Source organism: Anas platyrhynchos, chromosome 2 (genome assembly GCF_047663525.1).
Source record: "Anas platyrhynchos isolate ZD024472 breed Pekin duck chromosome 2, IASCAAS_PekinDuck_T2T, whole genome shotgun sequence".
NCBI classification, from domain to species: Eukaryota; Metazoa; Chordata; class Aves; order Anseriformes; family Anatidae; genus Anas; species Anas platyrhynchos.
In genome coordinates, this window is record NC_092588.1 from 9,121,918 (window position 1) to 9,138,758 (window position 16,841).

The 16,841-nt window shown below is 35.9% G+C and overlaps 1 protein-coding gene across 2 annotated transcripts in view; it reads left to right on the top strand.

Moving 5' to 3' along the window:
- ADCY8 (adenylate cyclase 8) overlaps window positions 1–16,841 on the top strand; it is a 121,870-nt gene that overhangs the window by 86,572 nt on the left and 18,457 nt on the right. For both annotated transcript variants that reach the window (XM_027452717.3, XM_038175035.2), the window contains 5 exons: window positions 605–705; window positions 7,388–7,589; window positions 11,356–11,448; window positions 13,136–13,308; window positions 15,895–15,976. In XM_027452717.3, the coding sequence (XP_027308518.2) occupies window positions 605–705; window positions 7,388–7,589; window positions 11,356–11,448; window positions 13,136–13,308; window positions 15,895–15,976 (651 nt within the window). The remainder of the gene's footprint in view (window positions 1–604; window positions 706–7,387; window positions 7,590–11,355; window positions 11,449–13,135; window positions 13,309–15,894; window positions 15,977–16,841) is intronic.

The following is a 16,841-nucleotide window of genomic DNA, read 5'->3' on the forward strand; positions in this document are numbered from 1 at the left end:
TTCAAATGATCTTTTACATAATAATACCCTCATTTTCTCCTTGGAAAATGCCCACATTGACAAGTTTCTGTACAGCCACTGGAAATGTCAGGATCCAGACATAACAACCTACATACTAGCTACAGAATGTCCCAAATTGGGTGCATTTAAAATAATTAAAAAAGAAAGCAGAATGGTATCAATATGGAAAGCACAGAGACAATTCTGTAATATAATGCATGCAGACAGTCACAGGTTACTTTTGTGTTTGCTTTCAGGTGAAGGAACCCACAATTCCTTTGGTGAAGCAATTATGTATTTAGTACTATATTCAGCATCAGAAGCTGCTATCTATTCATTCGTTTTATGCAAATAACTTGGAAAAAGAGGCAGCCAACAAAACCATTTTGTAGTACAAATGAAAATTAGAGACTTATGTTCAATAAGTATTTTACCAGCGTATTTGTGATTTATTTGTTGTTCTTGGATTTTAAAAAATAAATTCAGAATTGCTGATTTATTATCTCTTCCCCCAAACCTCACATATGCATCAGTCTTTATGAAATCACTGGGTCAACAGCTAATTTGCTCTTCTTTTTTTTTTTTTTTTTTCTTTTTATTCCAGTATTCTCAAATGCGGGATGAAGTATTCAAATCAAACTTGGTGTGTGCATTTATTGTTCTTGTGTTTATCACCACTATCCAAAGCTTACTTCCTTCTTCCAGGTAAATATAGAAATATATTGCTGTATATCTGAAGGCACTCTTGGGGAAATAATGGGATAACATTGCTAGCAGATGTGGAATGAGCCAATAAACTGCTTGTTCCCCAAACTCTTTGGAAATATTTTTGCCCTTCCTCCTACCTCCTCTCCCCTCTTTATTATTTGCTTTTGTATCACATTCTCTGAAACTTCACATTTTCACGTGATAGACAGTAGTATCTATTGACATTATAATATTATGTTTTTAAGCAGTATTCCCACTGAGATAAGTATGAACTTTGTCTTACAAAAGTTTGACGTGATATGGTCTTCTGCTTTCTGCATTCAAGTAAAACATGATCTAGACTTAAAACTGTTCTTTACAAAGTGACAATCAGTGATTGTTTTGGTTTTGTTTCTTACATGCTACATTAGAAAGTCATACTGTTGCGCTTTGTTGCTAATGATATGTATTACCCAGCTGAGGGAAGCAATCTTTTGCCCTTAAGACGTAGCAGCAGCAAATGATCTGGTAGACCTTTTCCCACTTCTGCTTCTGTCTGGGGTTGACCAAGCAACAAGTTCCTATCAAAGTGAAGAAACTGACACAGCTGTTCACAGCTATATGTTCACATGCATAACATAGTCAAGCCCACCAATTGGCTGTTTATCCTACTACTTAACAAAACAAGATTATATGTAAGTACAGTCAGTTTTCTAACATCATAGCAAAGCCAGCAAGCCTCTAATCCCATTTGGTCTTTGAAAAAGTGCTCAAATGGAAATGCCCAGATGAGCATAATTGTCAAGTGGTTTCTACCACTCAGATGAACATTAGTTTATGGCTTCCTGGAGAATGACACTGAAAATGCACTACTCGTATGTGAAATAACAAACTTATGTTACAATCATCCAGCAATATATCTTGGATCATGTTTAGAAGGACTTGTTCACCATGTTTATGTCACAGAATAACAAAACAGTGATTGGATGCAGGTTGGCAATTGCATTCTGCAGCAGTGGTATACCATGTATTCCATAGTTGTTCCTTGATGGGAATGTACACAGAGTAATGTCTGACCTTGCACTGCTCCTTATGTGCTATATTGCTCTAATAGAAGAAAGTTTGTTTGCTTGGCTAAAGTCTTTCTCCCAATGCACATTCAAAATTTTTCACTTCTGGTAGCTGTTATTTTTGCTTTTTCTCAGTATGCACAAGATTTATGGATCTTATTAATGGAACCTGTTTTCTAAAATTATTTCTGCTGCTATATCAATCACTACTATACCAGCAAAAATACATGACATTTTTTCTATCTGCACAAATTCATCTCTGTTAATTCTCATGACGGTATCTAGTGCCATTGGAATAAGAGAAGAAGGAGTCACATAGCTTCCATGCCTGCAGCTGTCTCTCATTCTGATTTCCCATATTGCACAGTAATTTGTGTTTTCCCATGTATTTCACAAATTCTTTGGACCTTTTTGTCACTGAATATTAAACAGGCTGCAAATATAATTAATTTAAAAAAAAAAAAAAAAGAAAAAAAAAAGAAAAAACACAAATAAATAAATAAATAAATAAAAACTTTAGATATTTCCTATATTATTTCCTACAAGATAAGATAAGCAGAGGTTTTTGAACAAAATTGTGGAACCTTGGCCCCAGGATCACCTCAGAAGTTGGTTAATAGAACCTGGGAAGATATTTGGGGAAAGACTAACTACCATTATCCCTTTGAGAAAGAGGATCTGAGTAAGTACACAGGTACTTCGTGGTAGTTCTGATGTCCTTTCAGAAGTCCACTGAAAAGATTTAAGAAGGCAAATTTTGGTCTTCTTTTTTTCAAGTTCTGATACTTTACTTCAGAAACATGTTTCATTTCTCAGTCTTAATAAAATATAACTGTTAAATGAGGGGTGTTCAAAAGCTGAGCAAAGTGGGGAAAAAATAAAAAGAAAAAGGATGAGGGGATTTGAGCAAGAAGATTTATTTAAATGTATTGAATGAGGAAATAAGTTCAGATAAGTTCAGATTTCTAAAACTTCTCTTCAAAAACCAATTCCACTTATGAGTATAAGCACATGAACAAGCACATGAATGGATTTGGATTCAGACAATCTTAAACACTTATGTTTATACTTCTAGTAGATATCAGAGAAGTACCATAGGAGGACAGCATGGATATCATTTGCACGGTAAAACTAACAAACTGTATAATTCACACCCCTCATGGTAACTTACCCTATCAACATATTTTAGAGCTTTTCAATTTATGATTTGGTGCTTTGTTGTATAGGGATGGAATTATGTATTTGTTTAAGTGCGTTTGAATATTTTGCTAAGCTGAGTCTTTTGGGAATTTCTGGAAACATGGTAAAAGAAACATTATTTAAATCATCATAAAGTATATCTTACTAAGGGTCTTCAGAGAATTTCCCACGTAGGTTGCCTAGGTCTGTGTGTGCTAAAGAAGGTAATCATAGAATCACAGAATTGTTTTAGTTGGATGACCTTAAAGATCATCTAGTTCCAACCCCCTGCCATGAGCAGAGATGCCACACAGTAGATCATGGAGGCCCAGGGCCTTATCCAGCACTTCACCAAGCAATTTCAAAAAGAACAAAGACTAACTTTACTTAACATAAAAGTTAACTTATCTTTCTGTTATTATTACTACTATGTAGGGGAGTTGCAGAATTTTATTTCAGTTTATATATGTCTCCGGCATGATAAATACTGGATTCATTCATACTTTCCCCTGACAGGATAGGTACCTCACAGAATTTAAGAATCTTTGCAGTAGCTTTCATGCTTTGAAATATTGGGTCATTACTCTAAGTGACATAAATTAATGTCATATTTCTATTGTAATTATCCTCTATGAAGCCATTAAGTTACATTGCCAACTTTGCAGTGATTCATCTTTTACATCTGAAAGGCTTGGGAGTTTGATTCTTCTCCTGCAATAAACTTTCTATATGCTCACATGGGTAACAGGTCATACTAGAGCAGACTTCTGTGCTACTCTTATTTCTGACAGTTTTTCACTGGGTTATTCTTCTGAGGGGAGCAAAACAGTTTTCAAGTTATTCATTTAAAACATCTGCATCCTTTGTTTTACATAAATTTTCCTTCTGGCTCCACAACTCTTGATTTACGACTGTGGAAGGAAGAGGAAAGGCAAAAAGCTCATTTCAAACTGACATTAGGGGACCCCTGGAAAAAAAAAAAAATCATTTGGCCTTAAATTGCTTCTTCAGTGAAAAGGGGATCTATCCCATGCACTTATGAGAGAAGTTCTTAGAAACATATTATGTCTTGTTCCTTTTCTTATAACCTCTGTTATATCTTTGGCTGCATTTGATCCTATCAGCATGCTGCCAATATAATCTTTACACAGATACTGGGCTGATTCTCTGGGACTTCTTAGGCGTGCACAGTTTAGTTTTGTTTTTATCATAAGCAGACTTGGATAAGACAAACACATCAATATCTAACAGAATAGCTACAACAGAAGAATTCTTGTTCCCTACATATTTATTATAAACAAATACACAGCCATGGTTTCTCAGGTGCCTAGGCAGGTAGCATTGCATTTTGGATTGATATCCCAGTCTTAGGTCCCTAGCTGCTCCCTGTATTGTACCATAATACAATAACATTTGGTCTTAAATGTGTAGTGTGACAGTCCAAAATAAGAACTCATGTTTTGTGTCCTCAGCTTTGACATCTTGAGTCTTGACCTCAATCTTTTTGAAAGCTTTATTTTGGTTTCATTTAAAGCTGGGTCAGCTTAGGTCTGCTGTATTGGCCACATATGCATGAATAGGCTGTCTATCCACATCTGAGTCATTAATAGAAACTCTCAGTTCCAAAAAGGATCTCAGTCATTTAGCTACTGCAAAGTATTGTAGTAGTGTAGGAAGCCAAAAGAGTTTATTTCACAAAACTTTTGAAACCCAGAGTCCATGCCCTAGGTTCAAAATATAACCACTGGAGAACAAGTCAGTCAGCGGACCTCAAGACGCCTTTCAGCTGAATAAATATGAGACCGCTATGCAGTGAGATGAATATCCTAAACTACATAGCTCTCTTGATGAGCTCTCTTGACTCTCTTGTAGTTCTCCATGACTATTGTGCAGCTTTTTCCTGGCTTTATTGTCTCTTCCTTGACTACATTGCTGTCTCTTAAACATATTAATGTTGGTTTTTTTTGTTTGTTTGTTTCACAGTATAGTCTTCTTTCATGGAAACTGTACTACTTCTCATCTCTCTATATAGTAGTGAGAGAAAAAAATAGAATATTTAGTGTCCATGAACTTCTAGTTCCATGAAGAAAAGGCTTCTATCTCCAGGACTGTTGATTTCACACATACCTCCTTTTTCCTGTACTCCATTCATAAGGATATCCTGAGTGTATCTATGAACATATTTTTCTCTTACAGTAAGCATCAGTGGCCTTCTGTGTATTTTCACAGACAGAAGCTGTTCTCAAAGCATTGTCACATAGCCTGCTTGGTGTCATTGGGACTTTCAGTGAATCTTGAGATTCTTGTGACGAAACTTTCAGTTGTACAGGATGAAATCTGTGACTTCTGGTCCAGTCAATTTTTCTTCATTATTCTCTCTTCCCAAATACAATTTGTTTTCTCTGGCTATATTGTTCTTTCCTTCAAAATTCTGAATAAGCTTGCCAAAGGAATGGAACATTTCTGGGAAGCTTCACTGTGTTCTGTGTTCATCACATACAAACTTTTGCAAAGACTTGTAAGAGTGAAATGCTGAAACAAATGTAAGATAACATTGTGTACTGCTAGTACATCATGAGAAAAGTTTCAAAACTAATATTACCACATGGAAGCTCAAGGGACATTAATGTGTAAACCATTTTATTTCAGTTCATTAGGGAACAGAGCTTACATTTTGGTATCTTTCATATATTATTTCAAAATGTTTTGTAATTTAGTACTACAAAAAACAAAAACAAAAACAACAACAAAAAACAAACAAACAAAAAAAAAAAACAAAAAAAAAACATTATAATCTTATGTATATAACACCTTTTCTCTTTATTATCTATTGAGATATTATTTTTTTCTGGACTCCTACACATATAAGCCATAGCTTAGATCCAGTTCAGAATTTGCTCTGCTAAATCCAAATCTGAATAGCCTGAAATTGAGGACAATTCCAGGTAAGTTGAAATATAGCTTACTTGGATTCAGGGAGTGGATATGGCTGATCTAAACATACTGACAAACTAGGATAGAAAAGCTATAGTGATATTTTCACTGCACCCTTAAATTTGTCTTGCAATAAGGCCCAAGCATAGGGGTAGTGTTATACCTTACTCGACAAGATGAGGAATAGTGGATGTGTAGTCAAATCTGAATCTGAAGATAAAACTTACTGTTACAGAGGGTTTAAGAAAGAGTACATCTCACCTATGTACATCTCACCTACACTTAGACACCTGGAATTGCAGAAGTCTCTCCAGAATGTTCTGATCTCTTTTAAATCTCTTTCAAAGATTTTTTCCTGTAAGAAATTACAATTACATCACTGTAGAGTACAGGCATGTATACAACTAGGTTACTAGAAATTTTAAGTACTTAATTACTCTGTATTGCAGAAAGGCAAGGGAAAGGAGTGTGAAGAGATGGGAACTTTACAGGAGAAGTGGAGTTACTTTTAATTTCATAGGTTTAATTGAAATAAAAATCTTTGGGAAAAGAGATCTGAAAGGACAATAACTGGCAGAAACAGGGACAATAAACTTGATTTATGAAATGCTGAGTGCTTTGTTCTCAGTGAATTAAAACAATTTACCGCATTTCTCAGGCATGTCAGTTACTTGATTGACTTCATGTCCCAGATTTAAGCAAGAAAAAAAGGAACAAATTTAGAAAAATATAATGAAAGATTGATGAGAAGAAATTCTGGTTTTAATGGTTTACTCAAAGGAATTTAATTGTCTATTCAATGTACACATTTAACAATACTTGGATAAGGATCACATTCACACGAATGAAGTTTTTAGAGTATGCCAAAGGACATGTTTTATTTTAAAATGTTTGGACCTCAGAGCATATTTTCATCTGATTTATATTTTGAATGTCTTTCATGGAAAGAGTAGATCAGTTTGTTCATTTGTTTTGAAATTGATGACATTCTTAACCACAGTTGACCCACTATTAATTAAAATTAGGAAAATCTTGCGTTTCTGTAATTACCGTATTCTGACATGCCTGCCAGAAATCAGGCTACATTGTTTTACTGGTCGTTTCTGAGTTTACAATTTGAGACCGAAAATATAGTATAATTTTAAGACACCTGTGTTGTGCAGTATACAAAATAACACTCTTCCAAACTGCCCATAGAAAACTAGCCTACTGGGGTTGGGAAGCATTTCATACACAGGTGGACCCTAGATAGACAGACAGAGGCAATGGCAGCAATTTCGCTGGCTTATTTCTTCAACAGCAGTTTCTCAACAAGAAAACAAGTGAAACAGTAACAGATCTATAGAACATGTCTCTGCCTCTCTTGCTCTCTCTCTTTTTTTTCTTTTTTCCTGGAGTAATTGTCTCAGATTTATGAAAACTGATTTTTCCTGGAGTTAACTGTTTGCACATTTATTTTTATTAGCAGTGGTATTGTGATGTGGTTTAATGTTGGGTTTTCTTATTTTTCTTCCCAGGGTGATACCAATGGTCATTCAATTTTCTATTCTGATTATGCTGCACTCCGCTCTTGTGCTAATCACCACAGCAGAGGATTACAAATGTTTACCCTTAATGCTCCGGAAAACTTGCTGCTGGATTAATGAGACCTACTTGGCCAGGAATGTCATTATATTTGCATCTATTCTGATTAATTTTCTTGGAGCCATCATAAATATTGTAAGCTTCATAGGGAACCAAGGTCTATTATACAGGAAAATATGATTTATGAATTATTAAGCTTGCTAAAGGACTTGCTAACTAATGTGTTTATAAGCCAGATATAATTTAAATATAAAAGGCAAAGTACCACAGCTTCAGGAAATTCAGACTGTTGTTTAAACTATGTTTTTCTGAAATATGTAATTATTTCTCCTTCATAAGGATCATCTATTTTTAAAACCCTTATGCCATTTTCTGTTCAATATATCCACGGTTTGAGGATGATTCACAATTTTCTGACATTCTGATATACTTTCTTAAAGACCGTTAGTCCATAGTGCTTATAGGTATTAAATTCCTCATGTCACAGTTCTATCAGTTAGATTACTAAAAAATGAGAAGGGTGAACAAAACTAGAAAATACCTATAGGGAAAGGATAGAGCAGGTGAAGTTGGGCCAGTAACCTCAGCATAGGAGAAAAGTTTAAAAGCCTAAAGGGGTTTTAACAACTCCCTTCAGTCCAGATTCACTTTAGCTGAAGTATCAAGCTATGGTCATGGTCACTCTCAGCTTCCTTTATAGTCAGTGCAGAAAAACAGGTATCCCCAAAGATGTCTTTTAATCATACTCCCAATAAAGAGATTTTCCTCTCTCCACTATTGTCGTGGTTTAACCCGGCCGGCAGCTAAATACCACACAGCCGTTCGCTCATCCTCCCCCCTCCCTCTCTGGGATGGGGGAGAGAAATGGGAAAGTAAAGCCTGTGAGTTGAGATAAAGACAGTTTATTAAGACAGGAAAATAATAATAAAATTAATAATAATAATAATAACAGTGATGATAATAATACTACTAATAATAATGTGTACAAACAAGTGATGCACAATGCAATTGCTCACCACCCGCTGACTGATGCCCAGCCTAACCCTGAGCAGTCCGGCCCCCCTCCCCCAGCTAGCCACCCCTATATATTGTTTAGCATGATGTCAGATGGTATGGAATACCCCTTTGGCTAGTTTGGGTCAGCTGTCCTGGGTCTGTCCCCTCCCAGCTCTTGCTGCACCCCCAGCCTGCCCGTTGGCAGGACAGAGCAAGAAGCTGAGACGTCCTTGGCTTGGTGTAAGCACTGCTCTGCAACAATTAAAACATCGGGGTGTTATCAGCACTCTTCTCATCCTAAGCCAAAACATAGCATTCTACCAGCTACTAGGAAGAAAATTAACTCTGTCCTAACTGAAACCAGGACAACTATCCACACTGGGAAATGGTCTGACTGGTCTCCCAACATACATGTCTCCACTAAGTCCCAGGTATAACAAATCTAGACCAAATTTTATCAGCATATCTGTGAGAAAAGGCATATACCAAATTTTGTTTCACAACTGTGCATGGATAAAATTATTGCTAATTGAATACTGTCAGCCTGGCTGACGTGCCATTTTTACCATGTAAAGGAGTAACACCGGTGCAAATACAAAAAAGCCCTGATTATCCAAATGTCATTAGAAATAAGAGTTATCTGCATGAATTAGGCAGATAATAGTATCAGACAACCTGGCAGGTATTGAAACCTGAGTCAAGAAGATAGTAAATATCTCACTGATAGATTAAAAAATAACATTTTTATCACACCTCCTTCTTCTAAGGAACCTTTTGGGTATGGATGCAGCTGTTCTTTTTCATCTGAACTTTGTTCTTCATAGATATTTATTACCTTAAGATTAGACCAAGAAAGCATTTAATGACAATAGAAATAATAGCAACTATAACAGTACAGGTGACCAATATGCTAGAACTGAACATGTGTCTTGGTTTCTTTCTGATACCACACTGTCACTGATAGGAGAGTCATTTGGAGAAAGAAGAATGTCACCACTGAGAAAATACAAATATGGTCTATGACAGGAAGTTCAATAGGGCTGAAAACTTCCTAAAGATAAGGACAGTGCTACATTATAGCATAGATCACTAAGGTGTGTTGTATAATGTAGAGGTTTTTTAACCGTGTTTGACAAATATCTGTCAGGAAAGATTTTGGTATAATGAATCCTGCTCTTGGAACAAGGCAACCAAACCCAAATTTCTATCGGTATTATGATAACAAGATTTTCTTCATGGTTTGTTGTGGATTATTTTTGAAGATTGTGACCACTGTAATCATGTGTGATGGCTAATCCAAAAATAGTCTTAAGAAATGTAATTGGTTTTACTCTTATGCCAGTGGGCTTCTATAAGACAAGAAATAGTTACATTTATTGTCTTATATTCAGTGATTTGAGGCACTGGGACCTGACCTCTACAAGAAACCACAGCATTTATATAATATATAATTAATTTATATGAAAATGAAACCTGCCTTAATAATACTTTATCTACTTCCTGCACACCACTAAAAAGGTGACTTCTATGAAGCAGCCACTTGTTTCCATATGGTGGACTGCAACACTGTAGGGACCAATGTGGACTTAAGAGCAGGTAATGCAAGGTCAGCCTTGCAGCTATGTGCATACACTGAGTTCAAATTCAGCCAGCTGGAGGGAAGTAAGACTCAGATACATTCTAACAAAAGTTTTTGGTTTCATCAGATGGGCATATGTGATTCTCTATATCAAGTACATTCTTATCATTAAAACATTAGGAAAAAAAAAAAAAAGATTATTATCCTGAATATTATTTAGAGGCACCCAGAGATGACACTCTGCCTTGTAGAGAGGTGCTATACACCTCATGAGTTTGCAGAAGTTATCTTTATCCGTTGTCATGCAAGACTGTACAGAAAAGCTAGAAAATGTTGCTGCACTTCAGAGATGACTGAGTTGCTGAAAGAACAAACAAGAGAGTTCCAAGCTCAAAATTAATTACAATTTAATGTTAATCAATTGGGCTTCATTAAACAAACTATCTAACTGTTAGAAAGAGGGACAAGGGAACTAGTTTGTACATACCAGGTTGATGAAATGACCTAGTATAAACATCCAGATTGGATTAATATATGTGATGGGAAACTCCATCTGCTTTGACTGTCAAAACATGAAAACATTCATGATTTTTTTTTCCTGTGTTCTAAGACCATGATATATTACGATTCAACACTGATGTCGTATTTATATTTAATACAGCCAGTCTGAAATACTATTAAAATAAATGCGGGTCATAACAGTAAAATGTTGTATTTTCTGAAATTCTCCTAGATAGTATTCTCAAAAACATTGTATCATGAACCATTTTTCATTCCCTTACATTCTATATGTCTCACTTACAATTCTGGGACCATGTTATTCTTTGACACATGGATGATGCCATGGGCTTTTTTCCCACTCCTACAAGGATAACTCCATCCATAACATCATGGCAGGAAAAGCCTGTCTTCAAGCAAGTGTACACATACAGTTTGATTTTATGCTCATGATATAATTATGTTGTCTATAATTCATAGTAAAATATAGACATTATCACTTGATAGTTCTTAAGAGTCCAATGTCAGTCTTCTGAAACTCCTGGAGGAGCTCATCTTTCACCTTTAGGAATAGGATTGAATAGGAAGGCTACCCAGATGCTAAATGCCTGTAGTGTGAATAGCTTTCCCCTTTCCTTTTAATTCCCACTTTTCTGTCTTCATGTTGTCCATTTAGCCCTTGATGGCAGTTAGGAAGCTAGTATGGAGAGGAGCAGGTCAACCAGTTCCACCCCTGAACCCAGCCGGACAGCCACACAAGCATGTAGTCACTAGCACACAATGTAGCCCTGATTTATTTATTTTTTTCCTTCTTTCCTTTATTCACAGCTATGGTGTGATTTTGACAAACCAGTGCCCCTGAAGAACCAGACGTTCAACAGTTCATCTGCATCTTTTGCAGACATCTGTTCCTATCCTGAGGTATTTCTGAGGGTACTTTTGAATCTGAGGCATAGCTCTACAGCAGTTATATGGCAACTACTAAAATCTATGACCACTAAAATAGTGGTGGTGGAGTCAGGTGCCTTAATAGGACTGTGAAGCTGAACTTTGTCATCTATCAATAGGCTGGCAGAAAAAAGTAGAAATGGGTTACAGAATGAATCAATCTTATGGCCTAATAGAACATTACAACCAGAATCTCAATCTAAAAATCTTAGGATATAAAGATTTTTATTGTCCTTGCTGTTCAGCCTGTATATATGCAGACAGCATTCAGCAGACAGCTGAAATGTGAGTAGACATGAGACACTGAGATGTGACAAGACCTGCATTTTAGTACAAGAAAAGATTTTTTTTTTCAATAAAAGTCATTAAGAAAAATGGAAACCCTCTCTGGCTAGTAATATCCTTGTTCATGCATGAAATCAGTGACAAGTCATTATTAAATGCTTTACCAAACTAAGTCCTCCAGCTTCCTTTCTGTAAGCAGCAGAATCTCATTTGCCCAAATTTTTAACTTTTGCTGCCTCTCTTGTGTATTTAAAAATAATTGAAAACACATCCAGCAATGATCCAATGCACCAACTCAATAAAACATACTGCTTAATTCCTAGGAAGCTAATGTAAGAGACTAATATTTTTTATCAATAAATAAATAAACACAATTAAAAAAAAAAAAAAAAAGTTACTCTAAATTTCCATTTGAAACAAACAAAAATTTCCTCTCTGTGATGAGCAATCTGATAGCAAATTCAATGGATTGGTCATGTGCATGTTGCTTAGAATTTCATATGGCAGTGTCATGATATTACCACAAATTGTAGAGGTGCACACTTTCCCAGAGGAACTATACTAAAGAAAAAAGTGTAGTCAGAAAACTGAATGCTGCAGTCTCTCCTAAGCCTGTATGATAGGAGTTAATTTAAGCTACATGTGGACCATGTGTGTTTATGTTGCTATTTCAAATCTGAATAGCTTATGGCCATGATTGTTTTTCTATAGCTTCATGGTTTGCATTTAACATGATCATTGAGAAAAATGAGACAATGATGAGATTAGAAAATGAAGTCTGAATAAAACTTCCAGGCATCACATTTTAAGAGAAGAATGAAACTCAGCTTGACTTGTAATATTAAAAATAATGAAATACATAGATAAATAAATAAAGAAATAAATGATTGTAATAAACGCCCAAACCTATGGTTTTATCCTCTCTTCAGTTAGCATGGGAAAAGGATAAAGCAGGAATATGATTCTCCTGTCCTAACTAATGTGACTCCTGTGGAAGTTTAGAATCAAAGGAATAGAAGTGATTCCCACTATTGACTTTTCATTAGCCAGCTAATACATAGAGCATTTCTCACTTTCCTCTTTTTATTATACAGGATGCCCTTTCCATTCTAATACTACGAAAAGGCAACAAAGGTGCAAAAGAGGATTTCTGCTAATATGGAGGTGTCATGCAAAACAAGAGAAGTTTTAATTAAACATTCTATATGAGCACTTTGTTTCTATAGTAACCTGTATGCTAAGACTTACAAGAGCACCAAATTCGAGACCAATAGTTTTTTATACTTCTGGTCACTGGATTGTTTATGCAAATATCAACAAAGTGAATGTATAATCACTAATCACTAAAAGTAATTGACTGCCATTTTCTCTTCAGTATTTTGTCTTCACTGGTGTGCTGGCAATGGTGACTTGTGCAGTCTTTCTTCGTCTCAACTCTGTCCTAAAACTGGCAGTACTTCTCATCATGATTGCGATCTATTCTCTGCTGACTGAGACCATCTATGCTTCACTTTTTCTGCAATATGACAACTTTAACCACAATGGAGAGTAAGTGTTCACAGCTTCCTTTAGGAACTGTTTTTTAACAAGGTAAAAGGTTAAGTCTTACCAGAGAATATACATGTTGGATAACATAATAGTAAATAGGGTTGGTTACAAGAGGCATTGACGAATCTAGCAAGATTTCTAATGTGATTGTTTTTTTTCTCAGACCTTTTTATTTAAGTACTCATTTCATGAGGAAAAGTAAATATTGAGAAGGGATTATCTCTTAAGTCTCCCATAGTCCATCCATGTTGCCAAAAATATATTATAGTGCATATACACCACTTGTTTCTAGTCGTAAATACTCCAGAAGTAGTGATTTAAACTTTTGCCTCCAATTAAGAAAATGTGTAAACGGTGTTTTAGGGGCAGGGTTTTACCCATATAAATCTCAAAATATAGCATACAGTTGCTAAAGATATAAGGAATACAAGGATGATCTCATTTTGTAGACTCTCTTGTCAGAAAGAGGAGCTGAAGAGCCAGTGGGAGGACAGAAGATCCACCACAATTTGCAGCTAGAGCTTCTCCAAGTGTTAAATAACTCTGAACCTAGAGTAGCAGCGATTTAGCTCATTCAGAAAAATACATCTTTAATCTGTAGTACTCGACCAGCTTGTACTGCTGCTTGTGCTTTTAAGTTCATGCCAGCAAAACCTGTAACTGAAGAGCTGCAAAAGCATAGAAAAGCATCCATTTGCACTGCAAGTAGTTCTCACAACAGCCATGTCTTTACACACAATAAGGCTTTGCACAAATATCTTTCCTTACTAGCTTCCTACAGTACCAAAATACTAATGGCTTGAGATGCAATTCCTTTTTCTAATCCTAGTTATGCTCTTATTATCTAATCATATAACACATAGTATATTCATGACAGAGCCCAGCAAATAAAACAAATGGCAGGAAGGAAATAATACTCTGACCAAGAGCATTAACTAGAAGTAGATATCATGGTCATTGTCTGATGATGTCATGATCATATTTTTTTTTCCACTAATTAAGCACAGCAAAGAAAATGTATGCTTGTGTGAAAATCTTCAGATTCAGAACAGTTTCTATTGCACATGGAAATAAAACTCTACAGGGACTTTTCCACAGAGAAAGAAACAGCCAGGAATATACTTCAAAGCAACCAACAGTCCAGGAGAACTGGACTCATCTCAGCTCAGATGCTCCACACTCAGGAAAAGGACTTGAGTTTCACCTCTGACATTAGAGAGCACAAGGTTCAAGGCCCTGTTTTCAGAAGCTTCCCTGTTTTCTTAGCTATACTAAATAGTTGAATAAAAGGTATTACAACTTAATACAAAACTCATCTGTCTTATATATTTGGGGCTATAACTACATTACTACAATATCCAGTAATAGAGGCATTTGGAATTATTACCTTTGAGGTTGCTGCCCTCAGCCAGTGTATCAGAGTCCTTCCAGAATCCTAGGGAGGCCATATTTCATACAACTGCAAAATGGGAAGACACTTGAATTCAAAGTATTTAAATTCTTCATCAGACAGACAAGGTCAGTTCAGTTACCTCACTCCCAAGAAAGTTTCTATTTGGTTTAGTCTTGCCAAGGTCCACCTTTCTGTGTGCTCTAGTTGTCATGGGAGTCCTCTGGCAAGAATCATATATCTTTCTTTCAAAATTACATAAATGGATTCAGGGTTTGGGCTGTGCATTATTTAAGGTTGGACTGTTTCCATTCAGCTCCAAATTTTGTTCCCTCTCCTTTTTGTTTCATTATAAACTTGGCCCTACCAATTCCCCAACCTCTCCATTCATGTCTTTCCCCCCTGAGAAACATGCCTCTCTACAACTCCCTGACACTGTAGAGATAATTGCTTTTTCAGTTTGTCATCTTTTCACATAATTGTAATTCCTCTTTGTATCTGAAATCTACTTAAACTGTTCTGGGCTCTTTTCACCATATTTCATCACACTTTCTCCGTTGCTCCACACACAGCATCTCTGATTACATTCAGGAGAAAACACTTTCCTAACTCATCTTCGTTGTTTCCCTGCTATCTACAAACATTTCCTTTATTTCCTGTCATAGGCAAAGAATTCTATGCTCTCCTCTTTGTGTCTCAGTAAAATCAGTATAAGTATATTTAAATTTCAGCAACTGCCTTGGGGTCCATTTTTTATCTCAAGTCCCTTTTGTTGGACTTTTACTGTCACACTCTGGAAGCTTCCCTTTACTAGATCCAGCCTAAATCTTTCCCTATGCAGATACCACCTCCTATACATGGCAAGGGCTGTTGTGTTCATTGTTGTTTATAAAGCTCCCAGGAAAGTTGAATGACTGGCACACAGCTTACATATCACATTTGAAAAAGAAAGATCATCACCTTCTGTGTACTTACTGTAGGCTACAATTTATTTATTTAATACATTTGTTTCCAAACAGCAAGCACTCTAATTACACTCCTGTCCTCTTGAACTAATTATTTCTAAGTTAAATGTTCAAATGTAGAAGACTTTTTAATGAACAAGAAAAAGTACTAGGGAATTACAGAATGAAATTTCTGCATGATTACAACAAGCACTGACAAATCAATAACTGTATTTTATTTTATTTTTCCAGAACAGACTTCCTGGGTACAAAGGAGGCATCTTTACTACTGATGGCAATGTTTCTTTTAGCTGTATTTTATCATGGTCAACAGGTAATGCAAACATTTGCCTCAACCATTCCCTATATCACTTACAATTGCAGGATGTGACAATAATTACTTTCAAAATACCAACTGCCTTTTTATCCACTTGAGCATATGACCTTTAACAATTTAATAAGCCATATGCAGAATCTGATTAAAGAAAGCCTACATCTGACACTGCCTAGCATTCTTAAAGAACATGTGCAATATTATATTCAGCAATAGACAAGTTATATTGTAGTTGTTGATAGAGGTTGAAGGAACAAATAGGACTTCGTTTATCTTAGGTATTTTTTCAATTCTAGTGTTATCTGACTACTTCAGTGTACTTGAGCAGGCATAAAACCAAAATGAAGAAAGGGAATAACAAATCAGTAAATAATAAAAATCCCTTGAAATGACTTAGTATGTTGATAGAAGAAAAACACTGCACTTGAGGAACTGAGGAAAATTTTAGGTTATAGAAGTCTAAGCACCAACACCGACTTTGGGTCATGGACCACTTCCAGGAATGCTTTCACCTAGATCATAACAAGGACTTAGATGAGGGTGATACTTGAGGAATCAAGAAACTACTGTATCAAAATAATAATCAACCAATACATTCACTAAAATACATCTAAAGCAGGGTGTTTTCTTTGCAGTGCTTCTGATTGACAATCTCTATGGCACTACATATCAAGCATGCTGACTTCAGGCAGTTTCTGTTCACATAAAGATGAACAGAACTACTACTTTAAAGGAAGCATCAATGACAATTGCCCTTAGACATGGTCCTGCATGTTCAACTTGCTTAAAGTTTTTCCCCTGAAGAGGATTAGGCTGATTAATACCAGCATTTGTAGATCCTAACTGGAGTGAGGCAATAAGAGAA